General features: G+C 53.8%; 1 protein-coding gene, 4 non-coding genes and 1 pseudogene across 11 annotated transcripts; all 6 read right to left on the reverse strand.

Annotated features, from left to right (window-relative positions):
• LOC115643461 overlaps positions 1-25,523 on the reverse strand; it is a 591,865-nt pseudogene that overhangs the window by 103,992 nt on the left and 462,350 nt on the right.
• LOC115643465 (zinc finger protein 239-like) lies at positions 1,862-10,188 on the reverse strand. 7 transcript variants are annotated; one of them, XM_030547534.1, is made up of 4 exons: positions 10,074-10,188; positions 7,264-7,352; positions 3,623-3,736; positions 1,862-3,289 (listed from the first exon to the last, which is right to left on the reverse strand). In XM_030547534.1, exon 4 carries the CDS (start codon positions 3,276-3,278, stop codon positions 2,160-2,162), a length of 1,119 nt encoding a protein of 372 aa, XP_030403394.1. In that variant the 5' UTR covers positions 3,279-3,289; positions 3,623-3,736; positions 7,264-7,352; positions 10,074-10,188; the 3' UTR covers positions 1,862-2,159. The 7 variants fall into 7 exon arrangements, 6 of the variants coding, with proteins under 6 accessions (XP_030403394.1, XP_030403393.1, XP_030403389.1 ...); XM_030547533.1 differs by having other exon boundaries at positions 7,264-7,373; XM_030547529.1 differs by lacking the exon at positions 10,074-10,188 and adding an exon at positions 8,709-8,734.
• TRNAG-UCC lies at positions 12,903-12,974 on the reverse strand. The gene has a single exon. It is a non-coding gene; the product is annotated as a tRNA-Gly (tRNA).
• On the reverse strand, positions 15,304-15,375 carry TRNAG-UCC. The gene has a single exon. It is a non-coding gene; the product is annotated as a tRNA-Gly (tRNA).
• TRNAG-UCC lies at positions 20,745-20,816 on the reverse strand. Its single transcript has one exon. It is a non-coding gene; the product is annotated as a tRNA-Gly (tRNA).
• On the reverse strand, positions 23,537-23,608 carry TRNAG-UCC. The gene has a single exon. It is a non-coding gene; the product is annotated as a tRNA-Gly (tRNA).

Genomic DNA, 25,523 nt, shown 5'->3' on the forward strand with positions numbered 1-25,523 from the left:
GTGTCTGAGGTCTTTGTTTTCTGGCTGCCTGCTTTCTCTGAGCTTTGGAGAAGTAGTTCTGTTTTCTAATCTTCTGTTTCTAAGTGTAAGGACAAAGAGATCAGATAGTAAGTTATATGGTTTCTTTTCTTTGGTATTTGCATGAATATAAGTGCTGGAGTGCTTTGATTTGTCTTCTTTTTGAATAAGGCTGTTTATTCAATATTCTTTTAAGCAATCGACCCTGTATTGTGTCACCTTAATACAGAGAGACCATTTGTATGTATTTTTCTTTCTTTTTATATAAAGCTTTCTTTTAAGACCTGTTGGAGTTTTCTTTACTTCAGGGAAATTGAGTCTGTACTCACCAGGGAATTGGTGGGAGAAAGAAATCAGGGGGGAGATCTGTGTGTGTTGGATTGGCTAGCCTGATTTTGCATTCCCTCTGGGTGAAGAGGAAAGTGCTTTTGTTTCCAGGACTGGGAACGGAGAGGGGGAGTCACTCTGTTTGGATTCACAGAGCTTGGGTCTGTGTATCTCTCCAGGAGCACCTGGAGGGGGGAAGGGAAAAAGGATTATTTCCCTTTGTTGTGAGACTCAAGGGATTTGGGTCTTGGGGTCCCCAGGGAAGGTTTTTCAGGGGGACCAGAGTGCCCCAAAACACACTAATTTTTTGGGTGGTGGCAGCAAGTACCAGGTCCAAGCTGGTAGCTAAGCTTGGAGGTTTTCATGCTAACCTCCATAATTTGGACGCTAAGGTCCAAATCTGGGACTAAGGTTCTAACAGGTCGCCTGCCATATTTACTATTCTTTCTACACATTGGGATGGTTTGTTCCTGCGACCTCAATAAGGATTCTTTAAAATGAAAGTGTCAAGTGAAATTCCAGAGCAGATCACATCTGATGACTCAGAATCAGGAGAAGAGATTCTCTCATAACATTCTCCTCTGAGCCATTCAAACCTGCTTCACTCAGCACTGTCTCATTATTGAGTTAGCATCCTAACAGCCTCATAATGGGGAGTCGGGAGGACAGCCAACCTTCCCAGAGGTGGCTTGGCCAATAGGTAGAAACTGGGATTTAAACTCCAAATGATTCCACTATGTTTGGGATCCATTTGAATTCTCTTTCCACGTCTTTGACACTTTCTTCAGCAGCCATGGTGACTCTGATTAAAGAAGTCAAAACGTCATCTCCAAGCACAGACAGCTGAGAACACTGCATCACATGACACAGAGGTGCAGGGACAGAATGTGAAGAAGATAAACTCTGCATGGCTCAGACAGGAGGTAACAGTTCTGGAACGATGAGGAAGGAGGGAATCTCTGAGTCAGCCCATCTACGTCCAGTGTCACAGAGACTGAAATGACACTTTTTTCCCTGCCCCTGCTCCTCTTCAGTTAAATATAATGAAAAAAGGTCAACAAATAACTGCTCTTCATCACAACCTAGAGCAACCTGAGAACAACTGGGAATGATACAATTTGTACCACTGGTGACGCAAATAACTTGGCAAAAGGAAGAACATTATAAATGTGATTCTCCTGGTTTCCTGGAAGTTGTCACGGAGTGTGGAGGAGTCCGGCCCTGCACCCCTCTTCCTGGGACCCACAGTGACTCTCAGCCAGCCAGTAAAACAGAAGGTTTATTGGACAACAGGAACACCGGTTACAGCAGAACTTGCAGGCACAGTCAGGACCCCTCCACCGAGTCCTTCTGGGCTTTCAGGGTGCTTGGATCCTAGCTAGGATACCCTGAATTCCACCCACACAGCCCCAAGCCCAAACTCCAACTGCTTCCCTCCTGCCACTCCCTTCCTTTGTCCACTTCCCGGGCAAAGGTGTTGACCTTTCCCCTCCCTTACCTAGCTCAGGTTACAGGCCCTGGCATCGTCCATCCCCTAAAGTCCTCCCCTGCTCTCCCACTCCCCACACAGACAGCCCCTACTCCATCACAGAAGGATGGACCCACTCCCATTACTCCTGGGAGAATGGAGTTGATAGCAAGGATAACTGGGTCCACTCCAAAACAGGGCAAACTACAAAACCGCAAAAGGCAAAAATGGGCACCTCTTTTGGACAAACTGAGGGATAATGGTGGTGCAGATGGTTCAAACAGCCTTAAAGGTTACTACATGGGAATTAGGAAAACTATTCAAGAAAATAAACATTTTGATAGATCTAGAGGTTTTTATGGTGTTTAGCTCCCTTGCAGATTCTATGATGACAGATAAGGGCTGAGCTCTGAGTGAAGCTTTTCCCGCATTCACAGCATTCAGAGGGTCTGTCTCCCGTGTGGATTCTGTGATGTCTAGTCAGGGCTGAGCTCCGAGTGAAGCTTTTCCCGCACTCACTGCATTCATAGGGTCTGTCTCCCGTGTGGATTCTGTGGTGTCTAGTCAGGGCTGAGCTCCGAGTGAAGCTTTTCCCGCACTCACAGCATTCGTAGGGTCTCTCTCCCGTGTGGATTCTCTGATGCGTGGTAAGGTCTGAGTGCAGAGTGAAATTTTTCCCACACTCGCAGCATTCGAAGGGTTTCTCTCCAGTGTGGATTCTCTGATGCCGAAGGAGGTGCGACCTCAGAGTGAAGCTTTTCCTACACTCACAGCATACATAGGGTTTCTCTCCTGTGTGTATTTTCTGATGTATTGTAAGGTGTGAGCTCTGAGTGAAGGTTTTTCCGCATTCACAGCATTCGTAGGGTCTTTGTCCTGTGTGAATTCTGTGATGTGTCATGAGGGTTGAGCTCTGAGAGAAGCTTTTCCCGCACTCCCAGCATTCATAGGGTCTCTCTCCCGTGTGGACTCTCTGATGAGAGATAAGGGATGAGAGATCAGTGAAGCTTTTCCCGCACTCACAGCATTCATAGCGTTTCTCACCTGTGTGGATCCTCTGATGTGTAATAAGGTGAGCCCGGCGAATGAAGGTTTTCCCGCACTCACAGCACACATAGGGTCTGTCTCCTCTGTGTATTCTCTGATGCGCATGAAGGACTGAGTGGTCCCTAAAGCTTTTCCCACCCTCAGTGGATGCATTTTTTCTCTGATCCCTGAGGATTTTCTGCTGGGCTGTGGTTTCCTTGAGGTCCTTGTGAGTTCCTCGAGAGCAAATGAATTTATCTGATTTCTCCCCTGGCTGTTTCCCCTGCTCTCTCTCTGGTGTCTGATGAATCTGACAGGATTCTGCCTGCTCACGACTCCTGGAGACATTCCCTTCGGATGTTTGCGTTAATGCTCTGTGTGGTTCCACTTGCTCAGCATCTTCCTGCCGAGAATTCTGCTCCTCATTTTCACTCAGCATCGCATCACCTGCTGTGATAGAAAAAAAAACTCAAAAAGGGATGGAAATGGGAAGACCAAACCAGAATAAGTGCTGGAGAGATGTCAAATAAAAACCAGGAACTGTATTACCCCAAACTCTCCCCCCAAAGGGGCCAGAGGACAGGATCAATTCTACCTTCACATCCCATCTAAATTCTCAGTGGGAAGGGAAGTAGCCACTCACAGGTGTCAGTCAGGATCTGTAGGAAGCCATAAGCTACATCTGACTGGAGGATACGACATTTGCTGGGGCAATCCTAAAATCTGAGAGATCATACAGTCTTTGCAGGGTATCCTAGATGTTTCTTCAGGCACTTTCCTCACCTGTGCAGGGACCTCTTAGGATCTCTCTTTCCTCTGAACCCTGGAAGTCTGAGACCCACGGCTCTTCCCCTTGTTCCAGCTGGGAGATCACATAAGGTTTGGAAACTGTAAACCCTGCTCAGACGAAAGAAAATAAAGGAGATCAGGTGAATCCATAAGACTTTGTCATAAAAAACATTCTATTAGCTTAACTCCAGTCCTTAGTAAACCAGTGAAATCCCAGGGCCAGCACCCCAGGTCCTCAAAGGTGCAGAACACTTTGCTTATGAGGGATTGAACTACCAACATATCTGCTGGGAACCCACATAGACACTGTGACAGTCAGTACCCCGTATTCACTCTTTTACAAAATGATATATTTTGTCCAAAGTATGCCTTGTGAGGTATCACTGGAAAACTCGAAAACCCGCTGAACATTAACTGTAAAGTTATCAGACTTTACTGTGTGATGTTACGAAAATGTTAACAGTTCTCGGGAACACCCACAGACCAGTTCCTCAGAGACAGCAAGGCAAACAGCTGGTCAAATTCCCTGACTACAGAATGGGTATGGTGTGAACAAGGCATTTACATTCCATCACAGGGATGGCTAGGAGCTCACGTCCACAACAGACAGCCCGTCACCATGACTCAGCTGAGAACTGAAAGTGTTTCTAGCACAAAGGACTGAATTACAGTAACTCCTCACTTTAAGTTGTCTTGGTTAACGTTTCGTTGCTGATCAATTAGGGAACATGCTCATTTAAAGTTGTGCGATGCTCCACTCTTACCTTATGTGGCGGCCTGCTTTCTCCACAGCTGGCAGCCTCCCTATGCCCTCCCCTCCCCACAGCACCTCCCGCCCGCCAGCAGGCCCCGTGGATCTCCCTGCCTCCTGCCCACAGCAATCAGCAGGCTTGTGGTGTTTTGGGGGCAGGAGGGAGAGGGAGGAGCGAGGACTTGGCACACAGGCTCCTCCTCCCTCCCCTGTCTTCCGAATGCTGCAAGGCATTGCCCCGGACAGGAGGCAGGGGGGTAGGGAGGGGGAACCTGTGCACTGAGTCCTTGCTCCTCCCTCCTGCCCCCTAAATGCCGCAAACCAGGCAGGATGGAGTGGGGGGGGGAACGAGGACTCGGCAAGGCTCCCCCTTCCCTCCTGCCCAGGGCAATCAGCTGGCTTGTGGCGTTTAGAAGGGGGAGGAGGAGCGAGGACGCAGCATGGGAGGTAGAGGGAGGTGGTGTGGGGGAGAAGAGGTGGGTCAAGGATGGGGGCTTGGGGGAAGGAGGGGAGTGGGTGGGCTAAGCCCCCCGCCCCTGGTGCTTGCAGAGTAGGGGAAGCTGCTGCGGCTGCGCAAGGTGCTTCTCCCAGCCTACAGGACCTTCAGCCTCCTTGCCTGCCTCACCTCCAGTGCCCGTGGGCTGGGCCTGTGTAGAGTAAGGCAGGGGCACCCCCCAACTATAGTACAGTACCTGTATTAGTGCCTTTTAAAACGTATATAATGTCTTTTGTCTGGCAAAAAAATAATTCCCTGGAACCTAATCTCCCCTATTTACATTAATTCTTATGGGGAAATTGGATTCGCTTAACACTGTTTCACTTAAAGTTGCATTTTTCAGGAACATAACTACAACGTTAAGTGAGGAGTTACTGTATAAAAAGAGGTGGAGAAAATGCTTGAGACTCTCCCCCCGACCCTCCCCCCCGTCATAACATCAACTCCTTCTGAAGAACTCAACTGGGGGGGAAGGGAAGGAGAAGAGTCCTGGCTGGAAGGAAACCCAGCCTGTCACAACATATGGTGAGAGAAAGAAATTTGATTTGAATCTGTCTTAGCTTGTTAAGTTCGAAGTTAGTTTGGACTCGTCTACACGACCAAGTTACGTCAACAAAAGCAATGCTGAAACTAAAATATCGGCATAATAAGAGTCGGAATCTCATGTTCGCATTCGTTCCTTCTGTCGGCAGAGCGCGTCCATGGCTGGGGCACTATCATCGACAGTGTGAGCAATGCGCTCTGGGTACTTGTCCCACAATCCACCTCGACATGTTCTGTCACTACATGTTGTGGGAAGGCGGAGACGATCGCAGGGTCTCTTGGGACCGGGCTCAATGCATTGCTTTCTGTCCCAGCACTCCATGGGCTTCTGGCTTTCTTTCGCAGCATTTTTCAACGGCCCTTCTCTGCTGTGCACATCTTTGTGAGAAGGGATGGATCCCACACTGCTCTCCTATGCTTTGTTAACTGTCAAGACGACATCATGACTGGCAGTTCAGTTAATCATGAAGTTCCTACGGAAGAAGACCCTCAGGTGCCTGACATGCTGCGTGATATGGATAGGAGCAACTTAAGTTGCTTTTGGCGTTCACAAAGCAGCTGCAGAGGGTAGATCATCACTTTTGGGCTCAGGAAACAAGTACCGAATAGTGGGATTGTATCGTCATGCAGGCGTGGCATTTCTGTGCTGAGTGTTGTAGGTTGTGTCCGTGAAGGAGCACAGGGGGGTGCTCTTGTCCCAGAGATGGGCAGCGGCCCAGGGGCCACACATGCTAGTTGTCTCTAGGGCTCAACGAGGGGAAACAAAGTCAGTGGCTCAGAAGGACTCCTCAGGGGTGAGATCTCTGAGCCGGTTTGTTCAGAGCAGGCTCAGTGTTTGAGGGCCGGCCAGGGGTGGGCAGCTTCTGTTCATGACGCTGGACCTAATCCAAGGCGTTAGACTGTGTGCTGGACTGTTTGTATGCTCTGTTCCCAGAGTGCTGGTGTGTGTGTCACTGGCATGTCGGGGTGATGCTCACACAGGGCAGAGGAGAGGCTCCATTGTGGGGTAGCGTGAACCTTAATTCTGCATTCCCCCTTCTAAGAACCGAGGGGACAGGAACCCTTACCCAGTGAGGCCACATTCTCATAGTTCTCCTGCATGACATCCCTGTAGAGGGCTCTCTGAGCGGGGTCCAGCAGAGCCCCCTCTTCCCTGGTGAAATACACAGCCACCTCCTCAAAGGTCACCAGCCCCTGAAAGAGCAAGAGCCCTGCATTCAGAACCTGCTGCCCTACTCACAGCCCCACTATTCCTGGGAGCTCTGGATGGCTCACAGTCTACAAAGCTCCACCCCTGCCCTGCTCAGAACATCCAGGAAACAGCAGGGTGAGGGGATGAAGCGAGAGCCCCTTGTCTCTCCCAGCAGATCCATCACCCCCCTACTAGCCATAGACCGATACAGGAGATGGAGCCCCCAGCAGGGTCCACAAGGCAGCCCAACATCCTCCTCATTGTAAGAAGCTGGGTATGAGGGAAGGGCACCTCCCCTAAGTCTGACAGGTGGGTGCCCCCTTCATATCTCACAGCAGCCGCTGGTTAGTCAGGCTCCAGCACTGGGAGTCTGGTCAGTTTTCCCAGCCCCATCAAGGTGGGTTGTTTCCTGTACCACAGATTAGGGTGTTTCCACCTCCAGACCCCATGGGTCTGTTCCTAGAATCTAGGCCACTTATTAAACCAGTCCTGGCAGGTTTGCCAGACACCGTCCTCCTCCCTTTATCCACCCTGTGAGTTTCCTGTCCCGGTCCAACCACCAAACCAGACTGCGCAAACCTTCCCACTTTCTGTGTATTTGCTGCCCCTCTCCCACCTGCACAAACCCACCAGCTACCCCAGTTAATCCCTACCTGAACTGACTCCACTGCAGCCATTTTTCTTCCTTGTCTCATGGGAGGCTGGGATGAGCTGGTGGGAGATGTGGACGTCATTCTGCAGCCTGGCAGGGCCAGAAGGGCGACTGTGGAGGTTTCAGAACAGGCTTTAGTTCATTTCACATCACGATTCCCCCAGGCTCTTTCCCTGCAGACAGACATGATAGATTCTGCCATGCTGGGAAAAGGCTTGATTGCTTTATTACAGTGTAGACCTGGCCTCACCTGCCAGTCTAAGCTCTCAGAGATATTTTTAAGCCTTTCCAGTAACAAAGCTTTATTAGAAAAGAGCAGAACCAAAGGAGTGGCTTTGGAGGATTCCCTCTGATACAGACACCATGGCAGCCACACCCCATCAGGGGGAATACAGAGTCCGGAGTCCAGAACTGGCTTTTCCTCTCTCTGTTCCTCATTTTGTTTACAGGAAAGTGATTCCACCCAGGGGTGGCTACCTTTTTCTCCTACTGCCCCTTTCAGTCTCTCTTTCCCTGGCCCCTCTCCCTGCCCCTCTGGCTGGGAAAGCTTCATTCCTGGGTTCTTTGCTCTCCCATGGCTGGATTTGCTCCTGCAGTTGCTAATGGGAGGAGAAATGAGGAGGGGCTGTTTGTGCAGTGTCACTTTCATGCTAGTCCCCGGTGTAGTAGAAAGAGAAAGCCTGAGGCAGGAGGCCTGGTGTAAGGCCTAAGGCCCAAACTAAAATCAAGCCCCGCTGATACAAAGCAAACTTTGCAAGAGTCAGGCTCTGAGTAAAAATCGTGTAAATACCTAGCAGAGGGGTCGTATCAGAGCATCCCAATACAAAGTTATGGTATAAACACACTCCCCAGAGATGATACAGGGACACGGATCCCTCCTAAGAGATCATGGCAGGAGGATTAACACTACACTCAGAGTGATCTCCTCAGCCTGTGCTGGGTGGAGAAAAGAAAAGGGGCCACCCAACTCTCCTGTTATCAGCCAATGAGGGGGAGGCCTCTAGCTTTGATGTCTATTAAATATGTGGCTGGTCTCTTTAGTTGGGAAACCTTTTAACAGAGATAAAGGTGGAAAGAAATGATTCTCAAAGGAGAGGGGAAAGATGATTATTAGGTAACATAACCCCCTGCAACCTCCAGGATGGAGAACAATTTAGGGCAACAGGTTCCCCCAAAAAAGGAGAAGTTGCTGGGATTTAGAAGCATGGGGAACAGCCCCAAACCTGAGAGGATTTTTAATAGACAATAGAAAGAGAGAAAACCTGAAATTTGAGATCAATGTTCAGAAATGAAAGAGGACAGGGTGAAAATCTAAGGAATTTTGGATCCGCTTTTGTAAATAAGAGAGGAAAGAGGAAAATTGGAGGGATTTTGTAACAGTTGTGGAGATGAGGTTATTTCCCATCAATATTTGATAAAGGAATAGAGAAAATGGGCAACACTTACATAGATTTCATATCCACGGTCAAGAATCTGAGGACAGGGCTAAATCTGAGATGTTGTTAGTATTTCATAATTTGAGAGACAGAAAAAATTCTCAGGGCATATTCCATTAGTAATAGAGAGCTAGAAAAACTGTGGGGCAAAATGTTAGCGCATTTGATAGCAGTCTTTGAGTATGGGGGAGAAACAATGTGTTTGATAACACAGGTCTGTCCCATCTTACGCTGGGGTTAGGTTCTGCAGTCAGCGCGTAAAGCGAAAATCGCCTATAATCAACATTACATTGAGTGTAATGGCAGGCGGAATCGCCCGCACTACAGAAACAGTATTTAAATCGTTATTTTTCTGTCTTTTTTTTTCTTGTTTTTGCTGACTGCATAAAGCAGAAACCGTGCGTGTTAAATGCGCCTAAGATGTGACAGACCTGTATAAGAGAAAAACACCAAGATCTGAGGGGATTTTATGTTACTATTAAATAACTACAGGAAAAAGGGGACAATTTGAATTTTATGTGACTGTCCAATACATAAATGGAAAGTGATGGTTCCCGCCACCATTCACATGGGCCGCTGGGGGGGGAGCAGTTTTAAGGGGGCTGGGGAGGGGGAGCTGGAAGGTCCCTGGATGAGGGAAGGGGCAGCGGGGGGGATGGGCAGAGGCTGGGGGTGACTGTTGGCAGTTCGGGGGATTGTGTAATCGGGCCTGGGCTGTCCCCATGGGGGACACGTGCTCCCCGCTTCCCACCCTGGCAGAGACCACCCTCCCATCCCCACCCCAGAGGCTGCTGGGTCTCAGGGCTCCCCCCAAACAGCCCCCACTGACCTCAACCCCTTTGGGGGGACGACTCGGGGCAACAATTTCCCCCCGGGGCCCAGGGCAAAACGCTGCAGATACAATGGGGGGGACCCCCCTCATGGGTGGGGGTTGTAAAGGGACATTGGAGGGTTATGGGGAGAACAGGGGGGTCACCCCGGGTTTTACACCCACGTGTGACAGGGGGAGAGAGAAGAGGAAGAACTGGAGAGAATCTGTATTGGGGGGGGGGAAGTGGCACAAACAGGGACCAGATCCAATTACCCCCCCCCCCGGCAACTCTGGTTTCTGCTCCCGCACTCCGCCCCCCAGGAATTTCCTGCTGCCCAAAGACAGTTCAAACCCCCCTACACTGACCCCCCCCCACAACTCCCGCTCCACCCCTCCCCCCACCGGGAACACTCCGCCCCTCCCCCCACGGGGAACGCCCCGCACTGACCCCCCCCGCAACTCCCGCTCCGCCCCTCCCCCCACTGTCCCGCTCCGCTACTCCCCACGTCGCCCCCCGCTACTCCGCCCTCCCGCACGGGGGCACCCCCGGGTCCTCTAACTCACGGGGGGTCCCAGCTGCAGGCAGCCGCGGCCGGGCAGGGAGGGGTTAACGCCGGGCTCGGCTCTCCCCTCCCCCAGCAGGGAGCGCAGGACTCGGACGGACCGGAAGTGACGAAGGTCTCCCCCCGGGCGCGCGCTGACGCCGCGTTGGCCGTTGGTGCCGTTAGGGCGGTTGGGGCGCGGCGCGCGCCTGGGGGTGGAGGAGGGGGCGGGGCCTGTGTCGCGTGGGGGCGGGGCGGTGCGCTGACCTTTGCCCTGCTCCTCGCAGCCAGATGGGGGGGGCTGGTGTGTATGGGGGGGGCTGTTAACCCTTTCCTGGCACGGGGGGGCCTGGCTCCCTGCGCGTGGCTGGTTGTATTGGCCTTTGTCTGCATTGATCCAGGGGCGAGGGGCCCCCCGCAGCTGGGCGACACCCCCACCTGTGCCCCCTCCCCCCACCGGGGCACCCTGCGGCGGGCGGGGAAACTGAGGCACGGAGCGGCTTCCCTGCTTCCTCACGCCATGGCCACTAGCCAAGGCCACGTGCTCCACTGATACGGGGGCCTGCGCCCCCCTGGGCGACACCCCCACCTGTGCCCCCTCCCCCCCACCGGGTCACCCTGCGGTGGGCAGGGGAAACTGAGGCACGGAGCCGCTTCCCAGCTTCCTCACGCCATGGCCACTAGCCAAGGCCACGTGCTCCACTGATACGGGGGCCTGCGCCCCCCTGGGCGACACCCCCACCTCTGCCCCCTCCCCCCCACCGGGTCAGCGTGCGGCGGGCGGGGAAACTGAGGCACGGAGCCGCTTCCCAGCTTCCTCACACCATGGCCACTAGCCAAGGCCACATGCTCCACTGATATGGGGGCCTGCGCTCCCCTGGGCGACACCCCCACCAGTGCCCCTGAGCCGGCCCCCCTCCTCCCACCCCACCGGGTCACCATGCAGCGGGCGGGGAAACTGAGGCATACAGCCGCTTCCCACCTTCCTCACGCCATGGCCACTAGCCAAAGCCACGTGCTCCACTGATACGGGGGCCTGCGCCCCCCTGGGCGACACCCCCACCTGGGCCCCTGAGCCGCCCCGAGAGCAAACCCCCCTCTCCCGCCCCACCGGGTCACCGCGCAGCGGGCGGGGGAAACTGAGCCACGCAGCGGCTTCCCAGCTTCCTCATGCCATGGCCACTAGCCAAAGCCACGTGCTCCACTGATACAGGGGCATGCGTCCCCCTGGGCGACACCTCCACCTGTGCCCCGTCCCCCCCCACCGGGTCACCGTGCAGCGGGCGGGGAAACTGAGGCACAGAGCGGCTTCCCAGCTTCCTCACGCCATGGCCACTAGCCAAAGCCACGTGCTCCACTGATACGGGGGCCTGCGCCCCCCTGGGCGACACCCCCATTATAACAAAACTCTCCGTAACGGGGAACGGCTGGTTCAGGTCCAAATTCTCTTCCAGAAACGCCCCCAGGACTAGGGAGACCTGACAGCAAATGTGAAATATCAGGATGTGGGTGGGTGTGGGGCGGGGGTAATAGGAGCTTACATAAAGTCCCCAAAATCAGGACTGTCCCTATAAAATCCGGACATCTGCTCAGCCTACCCCCCGCACTCCCCACAGGAGTGAAAGGAGAACCCCCAAGCTCCGCACGGAGCTCCAGGCTGATTCATTGGGGGAACGGGGGAGAAATTATTCTTTGCCGCTGAGCAGGGAGCCAGGGCCGGTCTCTGGGATTCGAGCTGCCCAGCCTGGCCCAGCTGCTTTTCTCTCCACTTGGGACTTGTCCAGGCAGAGCTCCAGGGGGGATTCCCGGAGAAGAAAGACTCCGTCGATTTGCCAATACTCGTGATGTTGCCATGAGAATGATTGTTTTCCGCCAAGCCCCAGCTCTGGGAGTCCAGTGAGCATGTGATGATTTCAGCCGTGGCTTTTAAAGAAACAGTACGTGGCCGTGGAGAAAGCTTCAAAATCTCACCCCCGTGAACCCCAAAGGCTCATCAAGCGGAAGGCAAGTGAATACAGTCGATTCCCCAAATCTATTATTGTTACCGAATCTCCTGATTTCGAAGCCAATCTGGCAATTTTTGGTTTTTGAACGTTTGGGGTCGACCGTTCTGCAGACTGAGAGCTGGGCACCCTCCTCCACAGCTTTAACTCCCTTCTCCTTCCTGCCGCTGTAACGCAGCTGGGGATCCCCACTCCTAGACGTGCTTTCCCCACTCCTAGACGTGCTTTCCCCACAGACACTGGGCTGAGTCCCCACAGGGCTGTTCCGGGGGCTCCAGGTCCCCACCCCACGACCGACGGGGCAGTAACCTCACATCACCCCTTTGTGACGGCCAGGGACCCCGCAGGGACAACAGCTCCATGCTGGGTCCTGGGGCCCCCCAATGCACCTGGGGGGAGGGGGCAGTAAACCCAAAACTCAGGGGGCCTCTGCGGCCTGGAGGTGACTCTCCCCCTCCCCTCACACTGACACCCCATATCTCTCTCCCTCACAGCCCCTACCCCCCACACTGACACCCCCATGGACCCTCCCCCCACACAGGGACACTTGTTTGCTGGGGCCTGACATTACAAACCCGGGAGTGAGATTTCTGAGGATTTACTCACTGAGCCTCCCCCCTCCCGACCGGGCTTGACCCCGAGGCCCTGTCCCCACTCGGCCCCTCCCACACTCTGCTCCTCTTCCCACGATTGCTCCAAGATCCTTGCATAGTCCCGCCCCTTTCTTCCTCCACTGGGTGTTGAATGACCTGCTGGGACGTGGGACATTAATTCTCCCATTCCATTGATAAACAGATACAACGGGACTGAAATTCAACCAATTCCCGGCCAAGAAAAGGGCACATCCCTGCATTGGCCGGGAATCGAACCCGGGTCAACTGCTTGGAAGGCAGCTATGCTCACCCCTATACCACCAATGCCTCTGGCAGGAGGGTTTCTCCCAGGTGCCACTTATGCCAAATGACTCACCCCCACAGCGCTAAGCAGCCGACCAGCCAGGCTGGAGGCAGCCTCTGAGCAGAGGGCTTCCCAGAGTGACTGACACATGGGGTCATGGCCTCCACATCCCAGCCTGAGGTAGCACCAACCCCATCTCTGCCCCCAGAGAAGGGAAATGAAAATCCATGACCATAATGACAAATTTCACCCCAGCAGGAAGGGGACAGCTCCTTTGAAAACACGTTTTGGGTTGGTTCCTGCTACGTACAGATGGCTTTGTTTCTGATGATGATTCCAATCCCTGGACTCTGCCCGGGTAAGGACCGATTCAGGCTGTCACTCCAGTGAAGACGGGAGATGATTTTTTTGACAGGGACTGCTGCCTCGTCTTAAGGGTGTTTGTCTGTCACCTTCTAATCTAGTGGGTGATACATGCAAGCAGCCCCTGCTCCTGGGTCTCTCCTGAGGAAATAAAGTTTCTACACAAAATCCCAAAGCTTTTCACCGAAAGGAGGGAAAGGAAGTGGCCAGCAGAACATAAGGAAGGTAACACAACCCCATTCTTAGGGCTAAGCCTTTCTTTTTGGTCAAGATCCAAATTTCTTCATCACGGTCTACTCAAAGTCCAACCTCCAGAGAAAATAACAATAAAAAGATTTCAGGGTCTGTTCAAAAGTGTCTGGCAGTCTGGATTTGGCCCACCATCCACCTATTGACGACGCCTCTTCTATGCACATTGACTCTAAGAGGTGATTTATCTCCACTCTCTTGGATTTGAAGAGCTGGTTAGTTTGACCCTCGGACTCCCACCAGGCTGACCAAGCCACGTTATCCATGGTGACGCTAGGATTGAAGGATTCTAGCGTATTATAAACAAAAAGTAAACAAAGATGTGGTTTGTAAAGTAAACTTCAGACTTGTCAGAGCAGAGCTCCAGGGGAATCCCAGAGAATAAAGACTCAATCAGACTGATTGCTCCTCCACACCCAGAGTGTTGTAAAGCAATAACTCTCTCTTCTCCTTCCTGCCACTGTAACACAGCTGATAATCCCCACTCCTAGACGTGCTTTCCCCACAGACACTGAATTCCCAACAGGCACTGGTCTGAGTCCCCACAGGGCTGTTCTGGGAGCTCCAGGCCCCCACCCCAGGACAGACGGGGCAGTAACCTCACATCACCCCTTTGTGACGGCCAGGGACCCTGCAGGGACAGCAGCTCCATGCTGGGCCCTAGGGTTCCCCAAAGCAGCTGCTTCAGTTCAACCCCCATTTCAGGAGGCGCCTGCTGCCTGGAGGTGACTGTATCCTCATGGCCTCTCCCCCTCACAGCCCCTCCCCTCACACTGACACCCCATATCTCTCTCCCTCACGGCCTCTCCCCCTCACACTGACACCCCCATAGACTCTCCCTCTCACACCCTCACAGCCCCTCCCCTCACATTGACACCCCCATGGACCCTTCCCCTCACAGCCCCTCCCCTCACACTGACACCCCCATGGACCCTCCCCCTCACAGCCTCTCCCCTCACACTGACACCCCCATGGACCTTCCGACTCACAGAGATCCTCCATAGCCCTCCCCCACAGAGGACCTCTCCCTCACACTGACACCCCATATCTCTCTCCCTCACGGCCTCTCCCCCTCACACTGACACCCCCATAGACTCTCCCTCTCACACCCTCACAGCCCCTCCCCTCACATTGACACCCCCATGGACCCTTCCCCTCACAGCCCCTCCCCTCACACTGACACCCCCATGGACCCTCCCCCTCACAGCCTCTCCCCTCACACTGACACCCCCATGGACCTTCCGACTCACAGAGATCCTCCATAGCCCTCCCCCACAGAGGACCTCTCCCTCACACTGACACCCCATATCTCTCTCTCTCACGGACCTACCCCCTCACACTGACACTCCCATGGACCCTCCCCCTCACAGCCCCTCCCCTCACACTGACACTCCCATGGACCCTCCCCCTCACAGCCCCTCTCCCCACACAGAGACTCTTGTTTGCTGGGGCCTGACATTACAAACTCAGGGGTGAGATTTCTGAGGATTTACTCACTGAGCCTCCCCCCCTCCCGACTGGGCTTGACCCCGAGGCCCTGTCCCCACTCGGCCCCTCCCACACTCTGCTCCTCTTCCCACGATTGCTCCAAGATCCTTGCATAGTCCCGCCCCTTTCTTCCTCCACTGGGTGTTGAATGACCTGCTGGGACGTGGGACATTAATTCTCCCGTTCCATTGATAAACAGATACAACGGGACTGAAATTAAACCAATTCCCGGCCAAGAAAATGGCACATCCCTGCATTGGCCGGGAATCGAACCCAGGTCAACTGCTTGGAAGGCAGCTATGCACACCCCTATACCACCAATGCCTCTGGCAGGAGGGTTTCTCCCAGGTGCCACTTACACCAAATGACCCACCCCCGCAGAGCTCAGCAGCCAACCAGCCAGGCTGGAGGCAGCCTCTGAGCAGAGACGGCTTCCCAGAGTGACTGACACATGGGGACATGGCCTCCACATCCCAGCCTGAGGTAGCACCAACCCCATCTCTGCCCCCAGAGAAGGGAAATGAAAATCCAGGACCATAATGACAAATTTCACCCCAGCGGGAAGGAGACAGCTCCTTTGAAAGCACGTTTTGGGTTGGTTCCTGCTACGTACAGATGGCTTTGTTTCTGATGATGATTCCAATCCCTGGACTCTGCCCGGGTAAGGACCGATTCAGGCTGTCACTCCAGTGAAGACGGGAGATGATTTTTTTGACAAGGACTGCTGCCTCGTCTTAAGGGTGTTTGTCACCTTCTAATCTAGTGGTGATACACGCAGGCAGCCCCTGCTCCTGGGTCTCTCCTGAGGAAATAATGTTTCTACACAAAATCCCAAAGCTTTTCACCGAAAGGAGGGAAAGGAAGTGGCAGCAGAACATAAGGAAGGTAACACAACTCCATTCTTAGGGGTAAGCCGTTCTTTTTGGTCAAGATCCAAATTTCTTCATCACGGTCTACTCAAAGTCCAGGCTCCAGAGAAAATAACAACAAAAAGATTTCAGGGTCTGTTCAAAAGTGTCTGGCAGTCTGGATTTGGCCCGCCGTCCGCCTATTGGTGACGCCTCTTCTATGCACATTGACTCTGAGAGGTGATTTATCTCCACTCTCTTGGATTTGAAGAGCTGGTTAGTTTGACCCTCGGACTCCCACCAGGCTGACCAAGCCACGTTATCCATGGTGACGCTAGGATTGAAGGATTCTATCGTATTATAAACAAAAAGTAAAAAAAGATGTGGTTTGAACATGAGCGTTCTGCGATGAAAGGCTGGTTCCCCCCCTTGAGTCCCAAATGCTCCGCTAGAAACACCCCCGGGACCCCGCACTCACCAGCAGGAGTGAAAGGAGAAACCCCCAGCTTTGCACAGAGCTCCTGGCTGATTCATCGGGGTGGGGGGCATTGAATTACTTTGCTGCTGAGACGGGACCTAGGGCAGATCTCTGGAAGCAAGGTTTCCGCTCCGCTTCCTGGGGCCCTGCATGCTTTAGACCAGGGGTTCTCATCCTTTTTTTCCTGGACCCCGCCCCCCACAACATGCTATAAAAACTGCACAGCCCACCTGTGCCACAACAACTATTTTTCTGCACGTCCAGTAGATTAAAAGCCGGGGAGAGCATTAGGGGGTAGCAGGCAGGGCAATTCCCTGGGATCCCACTCTACAGGGGACCCCGTGAAGTTAAGTTGCTCAGGCTTCAACTTTCACCCCGGGTGGTGGGACTTATGCTCAGGTTTCAGCTTTCTGCCCTGGGACCCAGCGAGTCTCACTTTGGCCCTGCTCTCTGGGTTATTTTAGTCGACCCCCTGAAACCTGCTCGCAGCCTCCTTGGCCCCTGGTTGAGAACCGCGGTTTAGTTCCTGTTCCCGAGGGCAGGCAGCTGCCCGGTGCAGCCGGCAGTGCCTGACTATCCTAATCTGAAGGGCCTCAGTCCAACCCTCAGGGAAAGCAGCAGGTTTTTCGGCCCACTTCAGACTTGTCTGAGCAGAGCTCCAGGGGAATCCCAGAGAATAAAGACTCAATCAGACTGATTGCTTTTGGCGGGACCCAACCGAGAGTGCCAATTCAGGACCAATTGCTCAAACAGGGCAGTCACAGCCCAAGGCTGGGGGTTTTCCACCTCTAAGGCAAACCAAACCAGCCAGACAAAAATGACTTCGGTTTCACCCCACTGGCTAACCACAAGTCGCACAAGCAATTTCCTTAGACACTCCAGTCTCCCAGTGTCACCACCAGTGCCACCCGTCCTGGGGATGAATGGTTATGAAAACCAACACCCCAGTAAAAGAAAAAGGTTCTCTCGATCCCAAAGAACCAAGCCCCAGACCCAGGTCAAAATACACATCAGATCTTACCCACAAATCACGCTGTTGCCAGTCCTTTAGAATCTAAAATCTAAAGGTTTATTCGTAAATGGGAAAAGGTAAAACTGAGAGCTAGAATTGGTTAAATGGAATCAATTCCACACAGTAATGGCAAAGTTCTTAGTTCAGGCTTAGATGGAATAAACTGCAGGTTTAAATCCAGTCTCCGGAGAACATCCCCCGCTGGGATGGGTCATTCACTCCTTTGTGTAGAGCCTCAGTTTGTAGTAAAGCCCCTCCAGAGGTAAGAAGCAGGACTGAAGACAAGATAGAGATGAGGCATTAGCCTTATATAGGCACTTTCAGGTGTAAGAACCTCTTTGTTCTCACTGTGGAAAATTACAGCAAAATGGAGTTTGCAGTCACATGGGCCAGTTTCTGCACACCCTGCTGAGTCACAAGGCGTATCTGCCTCCTCTCAATGGGTCAGTTGTGTAGCTGATGGTCTTTAATGGGCCATCAAGCAGGCTAAGCAGAGCTAACACCAACTTGTCTGGGGTGTCACCCAGAACTGCAGCACCAATTTGGAACACAGACAGTATAAAGTCAATACTTATAACTTCAGCTACAAAATGACACAGGCATACAGACAGCAGCATCATAACCAGTAACCCGTAACCTGGTCTTAGACACCTTATATGACCCCCTTCACATAAGATTTGGTGCCACTACAGGACCTTGGTTGCAAACCATGTTCTATATGGTCCCAGTTTAGATCAATAATGTCACACTCCACCACACCCAGAAAAATCTAAAGCAATAACTCTCTCTTCTCCCTCCTGCTGCTGTAACGCAGCTGATAATCACCACTCTCACACCCTTTCCCCTCACACTGACACCCCCTTACAGCCCGTCCCCTCACACTGACACCCCCATGGACCCTCCCCCTTACACCCCCTCCCCTCACACTGACACCCCATGGACTCTCCCTCTCAGACCCTCACAGCCCCTCCCCTCACACTGACACCCCCATGGACCCTCCCCCTCACAGCCCCTCCCCTCACACTGACACCCCATATCTCTCTCCCTCATGGCCCCTCCCCTCACACTGACACCCTCACAGAACCTCCCCCCACACAGAGACTCTTGTTTGCTGGGGCCTGACATTACAAACCCGGGAGTGAGATTTCTCAGGATTTACTCACTGAGCCTCCCCCCCTCCCGACTGGGATTGACCCCGAGGACTCTGCCTGGGTAAGGACCGATTCAGGCTGTCACTCCAGTGAAGACGGGAGATGATTTTTTTGACAGGGACTGCTGCCTCGTCTTAAGGGTGTTTGTCTGTCACCTTCTAATCTAGTGGGTGATACATACAGGCAGCCCCTGCTCCTGGGTCTCTCCTGAGGAAATAAAGTTTCTACACAAAATCCCAAAGCTTTTCACCAAAAGGAGGGAAAGGAAGTGGCCAGCAGAACATAAGGAAGGTAACACAACCCCATTCTTAGGGGTAAGCCGTTCTCTTTGGTCTAGGTCCGAATTTCTTGGTCACGGTCTACTCAAAGTCCAGCCTCCAGAGAAAATAACAACAAAAAGATTTCAGGGTCTGTTCAAAAGTGTCTGCCAGTCTGGATTTGGCCCACCATCCGCCTATTGACGACGCCTCTTCTATGCACATTGACTCTAAGAGGTGATTTATCTCCACTCTCTTGGATTTGAAGAGCTGGTTAGTTTGACCCTCGGACTCCCACCAGGCTGACCAAGCCACATAATCCATGGTGACGCTAGGATTGAAGGATTCTATCGTATTATAAACAAAAAGTAAACAAAGATGTGGTTTGTAAAGTAAACTTCAGACTTGTCTGAGCAGAGCTCCAGGGGAATCCCAGAGAATAAAGACTCAATCAGACTGATTGCTCCTCCACACCCAGAACAATCTAAAGCAATAACTCTCTCTTCTCCTTCCTGTCGCTGTAACGCAGCTGATAATCCCCACTCCTAGACGTGCTTTCCCCACAGACTCTGAATTCCCCACAGACACTGGGCTGAGTCCCCACAGGGCTGTTCCGGGGGCTCCAGGCCCCCACCCCAGGACAGACGGGGCAGTAACCTCACATCACCCCTTTGTGACGGCCAGGGACCCCACAGGGACAACAGCTCCATGCTGGGCCCTAGGGTTCCCCAAAGCAGCTGCTTCAGTTCAACCCCCATTTCAGGGGGCGCCTGCTGCCTGGAGGTGACTGTATCCTCATGGCCTCTCCCCCTCACAGACACACCCCATATTCTTCCCCCTCACAGCCCCTCCCCTCACACTGACACCCCATATCTCTCTCCCTCCCGGCCTCACCCCCTCACACTGACACCCCCATGGACTCTCCCTCTCACACCCTCACAGCCCCTCCCCTCACACTGAGACCCCCATAGACACTCCCCCTCACAGCCCCTCCCCTCACACTGACACCCCATGGACCCTCCCCCTCATAGCCCCTCCCCTCACACTGACACCCCCATGGACTCTCCCTCTCACACCCCCTCCCCTCCTGTTGACACTCCCATGGACCCTCCCCATTACAGCCCCTCCCCTCACACTGACAGCCCATGGACCCTCCCCCTCACAGCGACCCTCCATTCCCCTCCCCCAGGGAGGCCCTCTCCCTCACAATGACACCCCATATCTCTCTCCCTCACGGCCCCTCCCCCTCACACTGACACCCCCATGGACTCTCCCTCTCACACCCTCACAGCCCCTCCCTTCACACTGACATCCCCATGGACCCTCCCCCTCATAGCCCCTCCCCTCACACTAACACCCCCATGGACTCTCCCTCTCACACCCTCACGGCCCCTCCCTTCACACTGACATCCCCATGGACCCTCCCCCTCATAGCCCCTCCCCTCACACTGACATCCCCATGGACCCTCCCCCTCACAGTCCCTCCCCTCACACTGACACCCCCATGGACCCTCCCCCTCATAGCCCCTCCCCTCACACTGACACCCCCATGGACTCTCCTTCTCACACCCTCACAGCCCCTCCCCTCCCGCTGACACTCCCATGGACCCTCCCCCTCACAGCCCCTCCCCCCACACAGAGACTCTTGTTTGCTGGGGCCTGACATTACAAACTCAGGGGTGAGATTTCTCAGGATTTACTCACTGAGCCTCCCCCCCTCCCGACGGGGCTTGACCCCGAGGCCCTGTCCCCACTCGGCCCCTCCCACACTCTGCTCCTCTTCCCACGATTGCTCCAAGATCCTTGCATAGTCCCGCCCCTTTCTTCCTCCACTGGGTGTTGAATGACCTGCTGGGATGTGGGACATTAATTCTCCCGTTCCATTGATAAACAGATACAACGGGACTGAAATTAAACCAATTCCCGGCCAAGAAAATGGCACATCCCTGCATTGGCCGGGAATCGAACCCAGGTCAACTGCTTGGAAGGCAGCTATGCACACCCCTATACCACCAATGCCTCTGGCAGGAGGGTTTCTCCCAGGTGCCACTTACACCAAATGACTCACCCCCGCAGAGCTCAGCAGCCAACCAGCCAGGCTGGAGGCAGCCTCTGAGCAGAGACGGCTTCCCAGAGTGACTGACACATGGGGACATGGCCTCCACATCCCAGCCTGAGGTAGCACCAACCCCATCTCTGCCCCCAGAGAAGAGAAATGAAAATCAATGACCATAATGACAAATTTCATCCCAGCAGGAAGGAGAGAGCTCCTTTGAAAGCACGTTTTGGGTTGGTTCCTGCTACGTACAGATGGCTTTGTTTCTGATGATGTTTCCAATCCTTGGACTCTGCCCGGGTAAGGACCGATTCAGGCTGTCACTCGAGTGAAGACGGGAGATGATTTTTTTGACAGGGACTGCTGCCTCGTCTTAAGGGTGTTTGTCTGTCACCTTCTAATCTAGTGGGTGATACATGCAAGCAGCCCCTACTCCTGGGTCTCTCCTGAGGAAATAAAGTTTCTACACAAAATCCCAAAGCTTTTCACCAAAAGGAGGGAAAGGAAGTGGCCAGCAGAACATAAGGAAGGTAACACAACTCCATTCTCAGGGGTAAGCCGTTCTCTTTGGTCAAGATCCAAATTTCTTCATCACGGTCTACTCAAAGTCCAGGCTCCAGAGAAAATAACAACAAAAAGATTTCAGGGTCTGTTCAAAAGTGTCTGGCAGTCTGGATTTGGCCCGCCGTCCGCCTATTGGTGACGCCTCTTCTATGCACATTGACTCTGAGAGGTGATTTATCTCCACTCTCTTGGATTTGAAGAGCTGGTTAGTTTGACCCTCGGACTCCCACCAGGCTGACCAAGCCACGTTATCCATGGTGACACTAGGATTGAAGGATTCTAGCGTATTATAAACAAAAAGTAAACAAAGATGTGGTTTCAACGTGAGCGTTCTGGTATGAAAGGCTGGTTCCCCCCGTTGAGTCCCAAATGCTCCGCTAGAAACACCCCCGGGACCCCGCACTCACCAGCAGGAGTGAAAGGAGAAACCCCCAGCTCTGCACAGAGCTCCTGGCTGATTCATCAGGGTGGGGGGAATTGACTTTCTTTGCTGCTGAGACGGGAGCTAGGGCAGATCTCTGGAAGCAAGGTTTCCGCTCCGCTTCCTGGGGCCCTGCATGCTTTAGACCAGGGGTTCTCATCCTTTTTTTCCTGGACCCCGCCCCCCACAACATGCTATAAAAACTCCACAGCCCACCTGTGCCACAACAGCTATTTTTCTGCACGTCCAGTAGATTAAAAGCCGGGGAGAGCATTAGGGGGTAGCAGGCAGGGCAATTCCCTGGGGTCCCACCCTACAGGGGGCCCTGTGAAGTTAAGTTGCTCAGGTTTCAAATTTCACCCCGGGTGGTGGGACTTATGCTCAGGCTTCAGCTTTCTGCCCTGGGACCCAGCGAGTCTCACGCTGGCCCTGCTCTCTGGGTTATTTTAGTCGACCCCCTGAAACCTGCTCGCGGCCTCCTTGGCCCCTGGTTGAGAACCGCGGTTTAGTTCCTGTTCCCGAGGGCAGGCAGCTGCCTGGTGCCGACGGCAGTGCCTGACTATCCTAATCTGAAGGGCCTCAGTCCAACCCTCAGGGAAAGCAGCAGGCTTTTCGGCCCACTTCAGACTTGTCTGAGCAGAGCTCCAGGGGAATCCCAGAGAATAAAGACTCAATCAGACTGATTGCTCCTCCACACCCAGAGTGTTGTAAAGCAATAACTCTCTCTTCTCCCTCCTGCCGCTGTAACACAGATGATAATCCCCACTCCTAGACGTGCTTTCCCCACAGACTCTGAATTCCCCACAGGGCTGAGTCCCCACAGGGCTGAGTCCCCACAGGGCTGTTCCAGTGGCTCCAGGCCCCCACCCCAGGACAGACGGGGCAGTAACCTCACATCACCCCTTTGTGACGGCCAGGGACCCTGCAGGGACAACAGCTCCATGCTGGGCCCTAGGGTTCCCCAAAGCAGCTGCTTCAGTTGAACCCCCATTTCAGGGGCGCCTGCTGCCTGGAGGTGACTATATCCTCATGGCCTCTCCCCCTCACGGACACACCCCATATCCCTCCCCCTCACGGCCCCTCCCCTCACACTGACACCCCCATGGACCCTCCCGCTCACACCCTCTCCCCTCACACTGACAATCCCATGGACCCTCCCGCTCACAGCCCCTCCCCTCACACTGACACCCCCATGAACCCTCCCGCTCACAGCCCCTCCCCTCACACTGACACCCCGTGGACCCTCCCGCTCACACCCTCTCCCCTCACACTGACAATCCCATGGACCCTCCCGCTCACAGCCCCTCCCCTCACACTGACACCCCATGGACCCTCCCGCTCACAGCCCCTCCCCTCACACTGACACCCTCACAGCCCCTCCCCCCACACAGAGACTCTTGTTTGCTGGGGCCTGACATTACAAACTCAGGGGTGAGATTTCTCAGGATTTACTCACTGAGCCTCCCCCCCTCCCGACGGGGCTTGACCCCGAGGCCCTGTCCCCACTCGGCCCCTCCCACACTCTGCTCCTCTTCCCACGATTGCTCCAAGATCCTTGCATAGTCCCGCCCCTTTCTTCCTCCACTGGGTGTTGAATGACCTGCTGGGACGTGGGACATTAATTCTCCCGTTCCATTGATAAACTGATACTACGGGACTGAAATTCAACCAATTCCGGCTAAGAAAAGGGCACATCCCTGCATTGGCCGGGAACTGAACCCGGGTCAACTGCTTGGAAGGCAGCTATGCTCACCCCTATACCACCAATGCATCTGGCAGGAGGGTTTCTCCCAGGTGCCACTTATGCCAAATGACTCACCCCCACAGCGCTCACCAGCCGACCAGCCAGGCTGGAGGCAGCCTGTGAGCAGAGACGGCTTCCCAGAGTGACTGACACATGGGGACATGGCCTCCACATCCCAGCCTGAGGTAGCACCAACCCCAACTCTGCCCCCAGAGAAGGGAAATGAATATCCATGACCATAATGACAAATTTCACCCCAGCGGGAAGGAGACAGCTCCTTTGAAAGCACGTTTTGGGTTGGTTCCTGCTACGTACAGATGGCTTTGTTTCTGATGATGATTCCAATCCCTGGACTCTGCCCGGGTAAGGACCGATTCAGGCTGTCACTCCAGTGAAGACGGGAGATGATTTTTTTGACAGGGACTGCTGCCTCGTCTTAAGGGTATTTGTGTGTCACCTTCTAATCTAGTGGGTGATACACGCAGGCAGCCCCTGCTCCTCAGTCTCTCCTGAGGAAATAAAGTTTTTACACAAAATCCCAAAGCTTTTCACCGAAAGGAGGGAAAGGAAATGGCCAGCAGAACATAAGGAAGGTAACACAACTCCATTCTTAGGGGTAAGCCGTTCTCTTTGGTCTAGGTCCGAATTTCTTGGTCACGGTCTACTCAAAGTCCAGCCTCCAGAGCAAATAACAACAAAAAGATTTCAGGGTCTGTTCAAAAGTGTCTGCCAGTCTGGATTTGGCCCGCCGTCCGCCTATTGACGACGCCTCTTCTATGCACATTGACTCTGAGAGGTGATTTATCTCCACTCTCTTGGATTTGAAGAGCTGGTTAGTTTGACCCTCGGACTCCCACCAGGCTGACCAAGCCACGTTATCCATGGTGACGCTAGGATTGAAGGATTCTAGCGTATTATAAACAAAAAGTAAACAAAGATGTGGTTTGTAAAGTAAACTTCAGACTTGTCAGAGCAGAGCTCCAGGGGAATCCCAGAGAATAAAGACTCAATCAGACTGATTGCTCCTCCACACCCAGAGTGTTGTAAAGCAATAACTCTCTCTTCTCCCTCCTGTCGCTGTAACACAGATGATAATCCCACTCCTAGACGTGCTTTCCCCACAGACACTGAATTCCCCACAGACACTGGGCTAAGTCCCCACAGGGCTGTTCCGGGGGCTCCAGGCCCCCACCCCAGGACAGATGGGGCAGTAACCTCACATCACCCCTTTGTGACGGCCAGGGACCCCACAGGGACAGCAGCTCCATGCTGGGCCCTAGGGTTCCCCAAAGCAGCTGCTTCAGTTCAACCCCCATTTCAGGGGGCGCCTGCTGCCTGGAGGTGACTGTATCCTCATGGCCTCTCCCCCTCGCAGACACACCCCATATCCCTCCCTCTCACAGCCCCTCCCCTCACACTGACACCCCATATCTCTCTCCCTCACGAATTCCCCCCTCACACTGACACTCCCATGGACCATCCCCCTCACAGCCCCTCCCCTCACACTGACACCCCATATCTCTCTCCCTCACGGCCCCTCCCCTCACACTGACACCCCATATCTCTCTGCCTCACAGCCGCTCCCCCTCACACTGACACCCCCATGGACTCTCCCTCTCACACCCTTTCCCCTCACAGACACCCCTATGGACCCTCCCCCTTACAGCCCCTCCCCTCACACTCACACCCCCATGGACCCTCCCCCTTACAGCCCCTCCCCTCACACTTACACCCCATATCTCTCTCCCTCACGGCCTCTCCCCCTCACAAAGACACCCCATTGACCCTCCCTCTCACACCCTCACAGCCCCTCCCCTAACACTGACACCCCCATGGACTCTCCCCCTCACAGCCCCTCCCCCTCACACTGACATCCCCATGGACCCTCCCCCCACACAGAGACTCTTGTTTGCTGGGGCCTGACATTACAAACTCAGGGGT

Source organism: Gopherus evgoodei, unplaced genomic scaffold (assembly GCF_007399415.2).
Source record: "Gopherus evgoodei ecotype Sinaloan lineage unplaced genomic scaffold, rGopEvg1_v1.p scaffold_60_arrow_ctg1, whole genome shotgun sequence".
NCBI lineage: Eukaryota > Metazoa > Chordata > Testudines > Testudinidae > Gopherus > Gopherus evgoodei.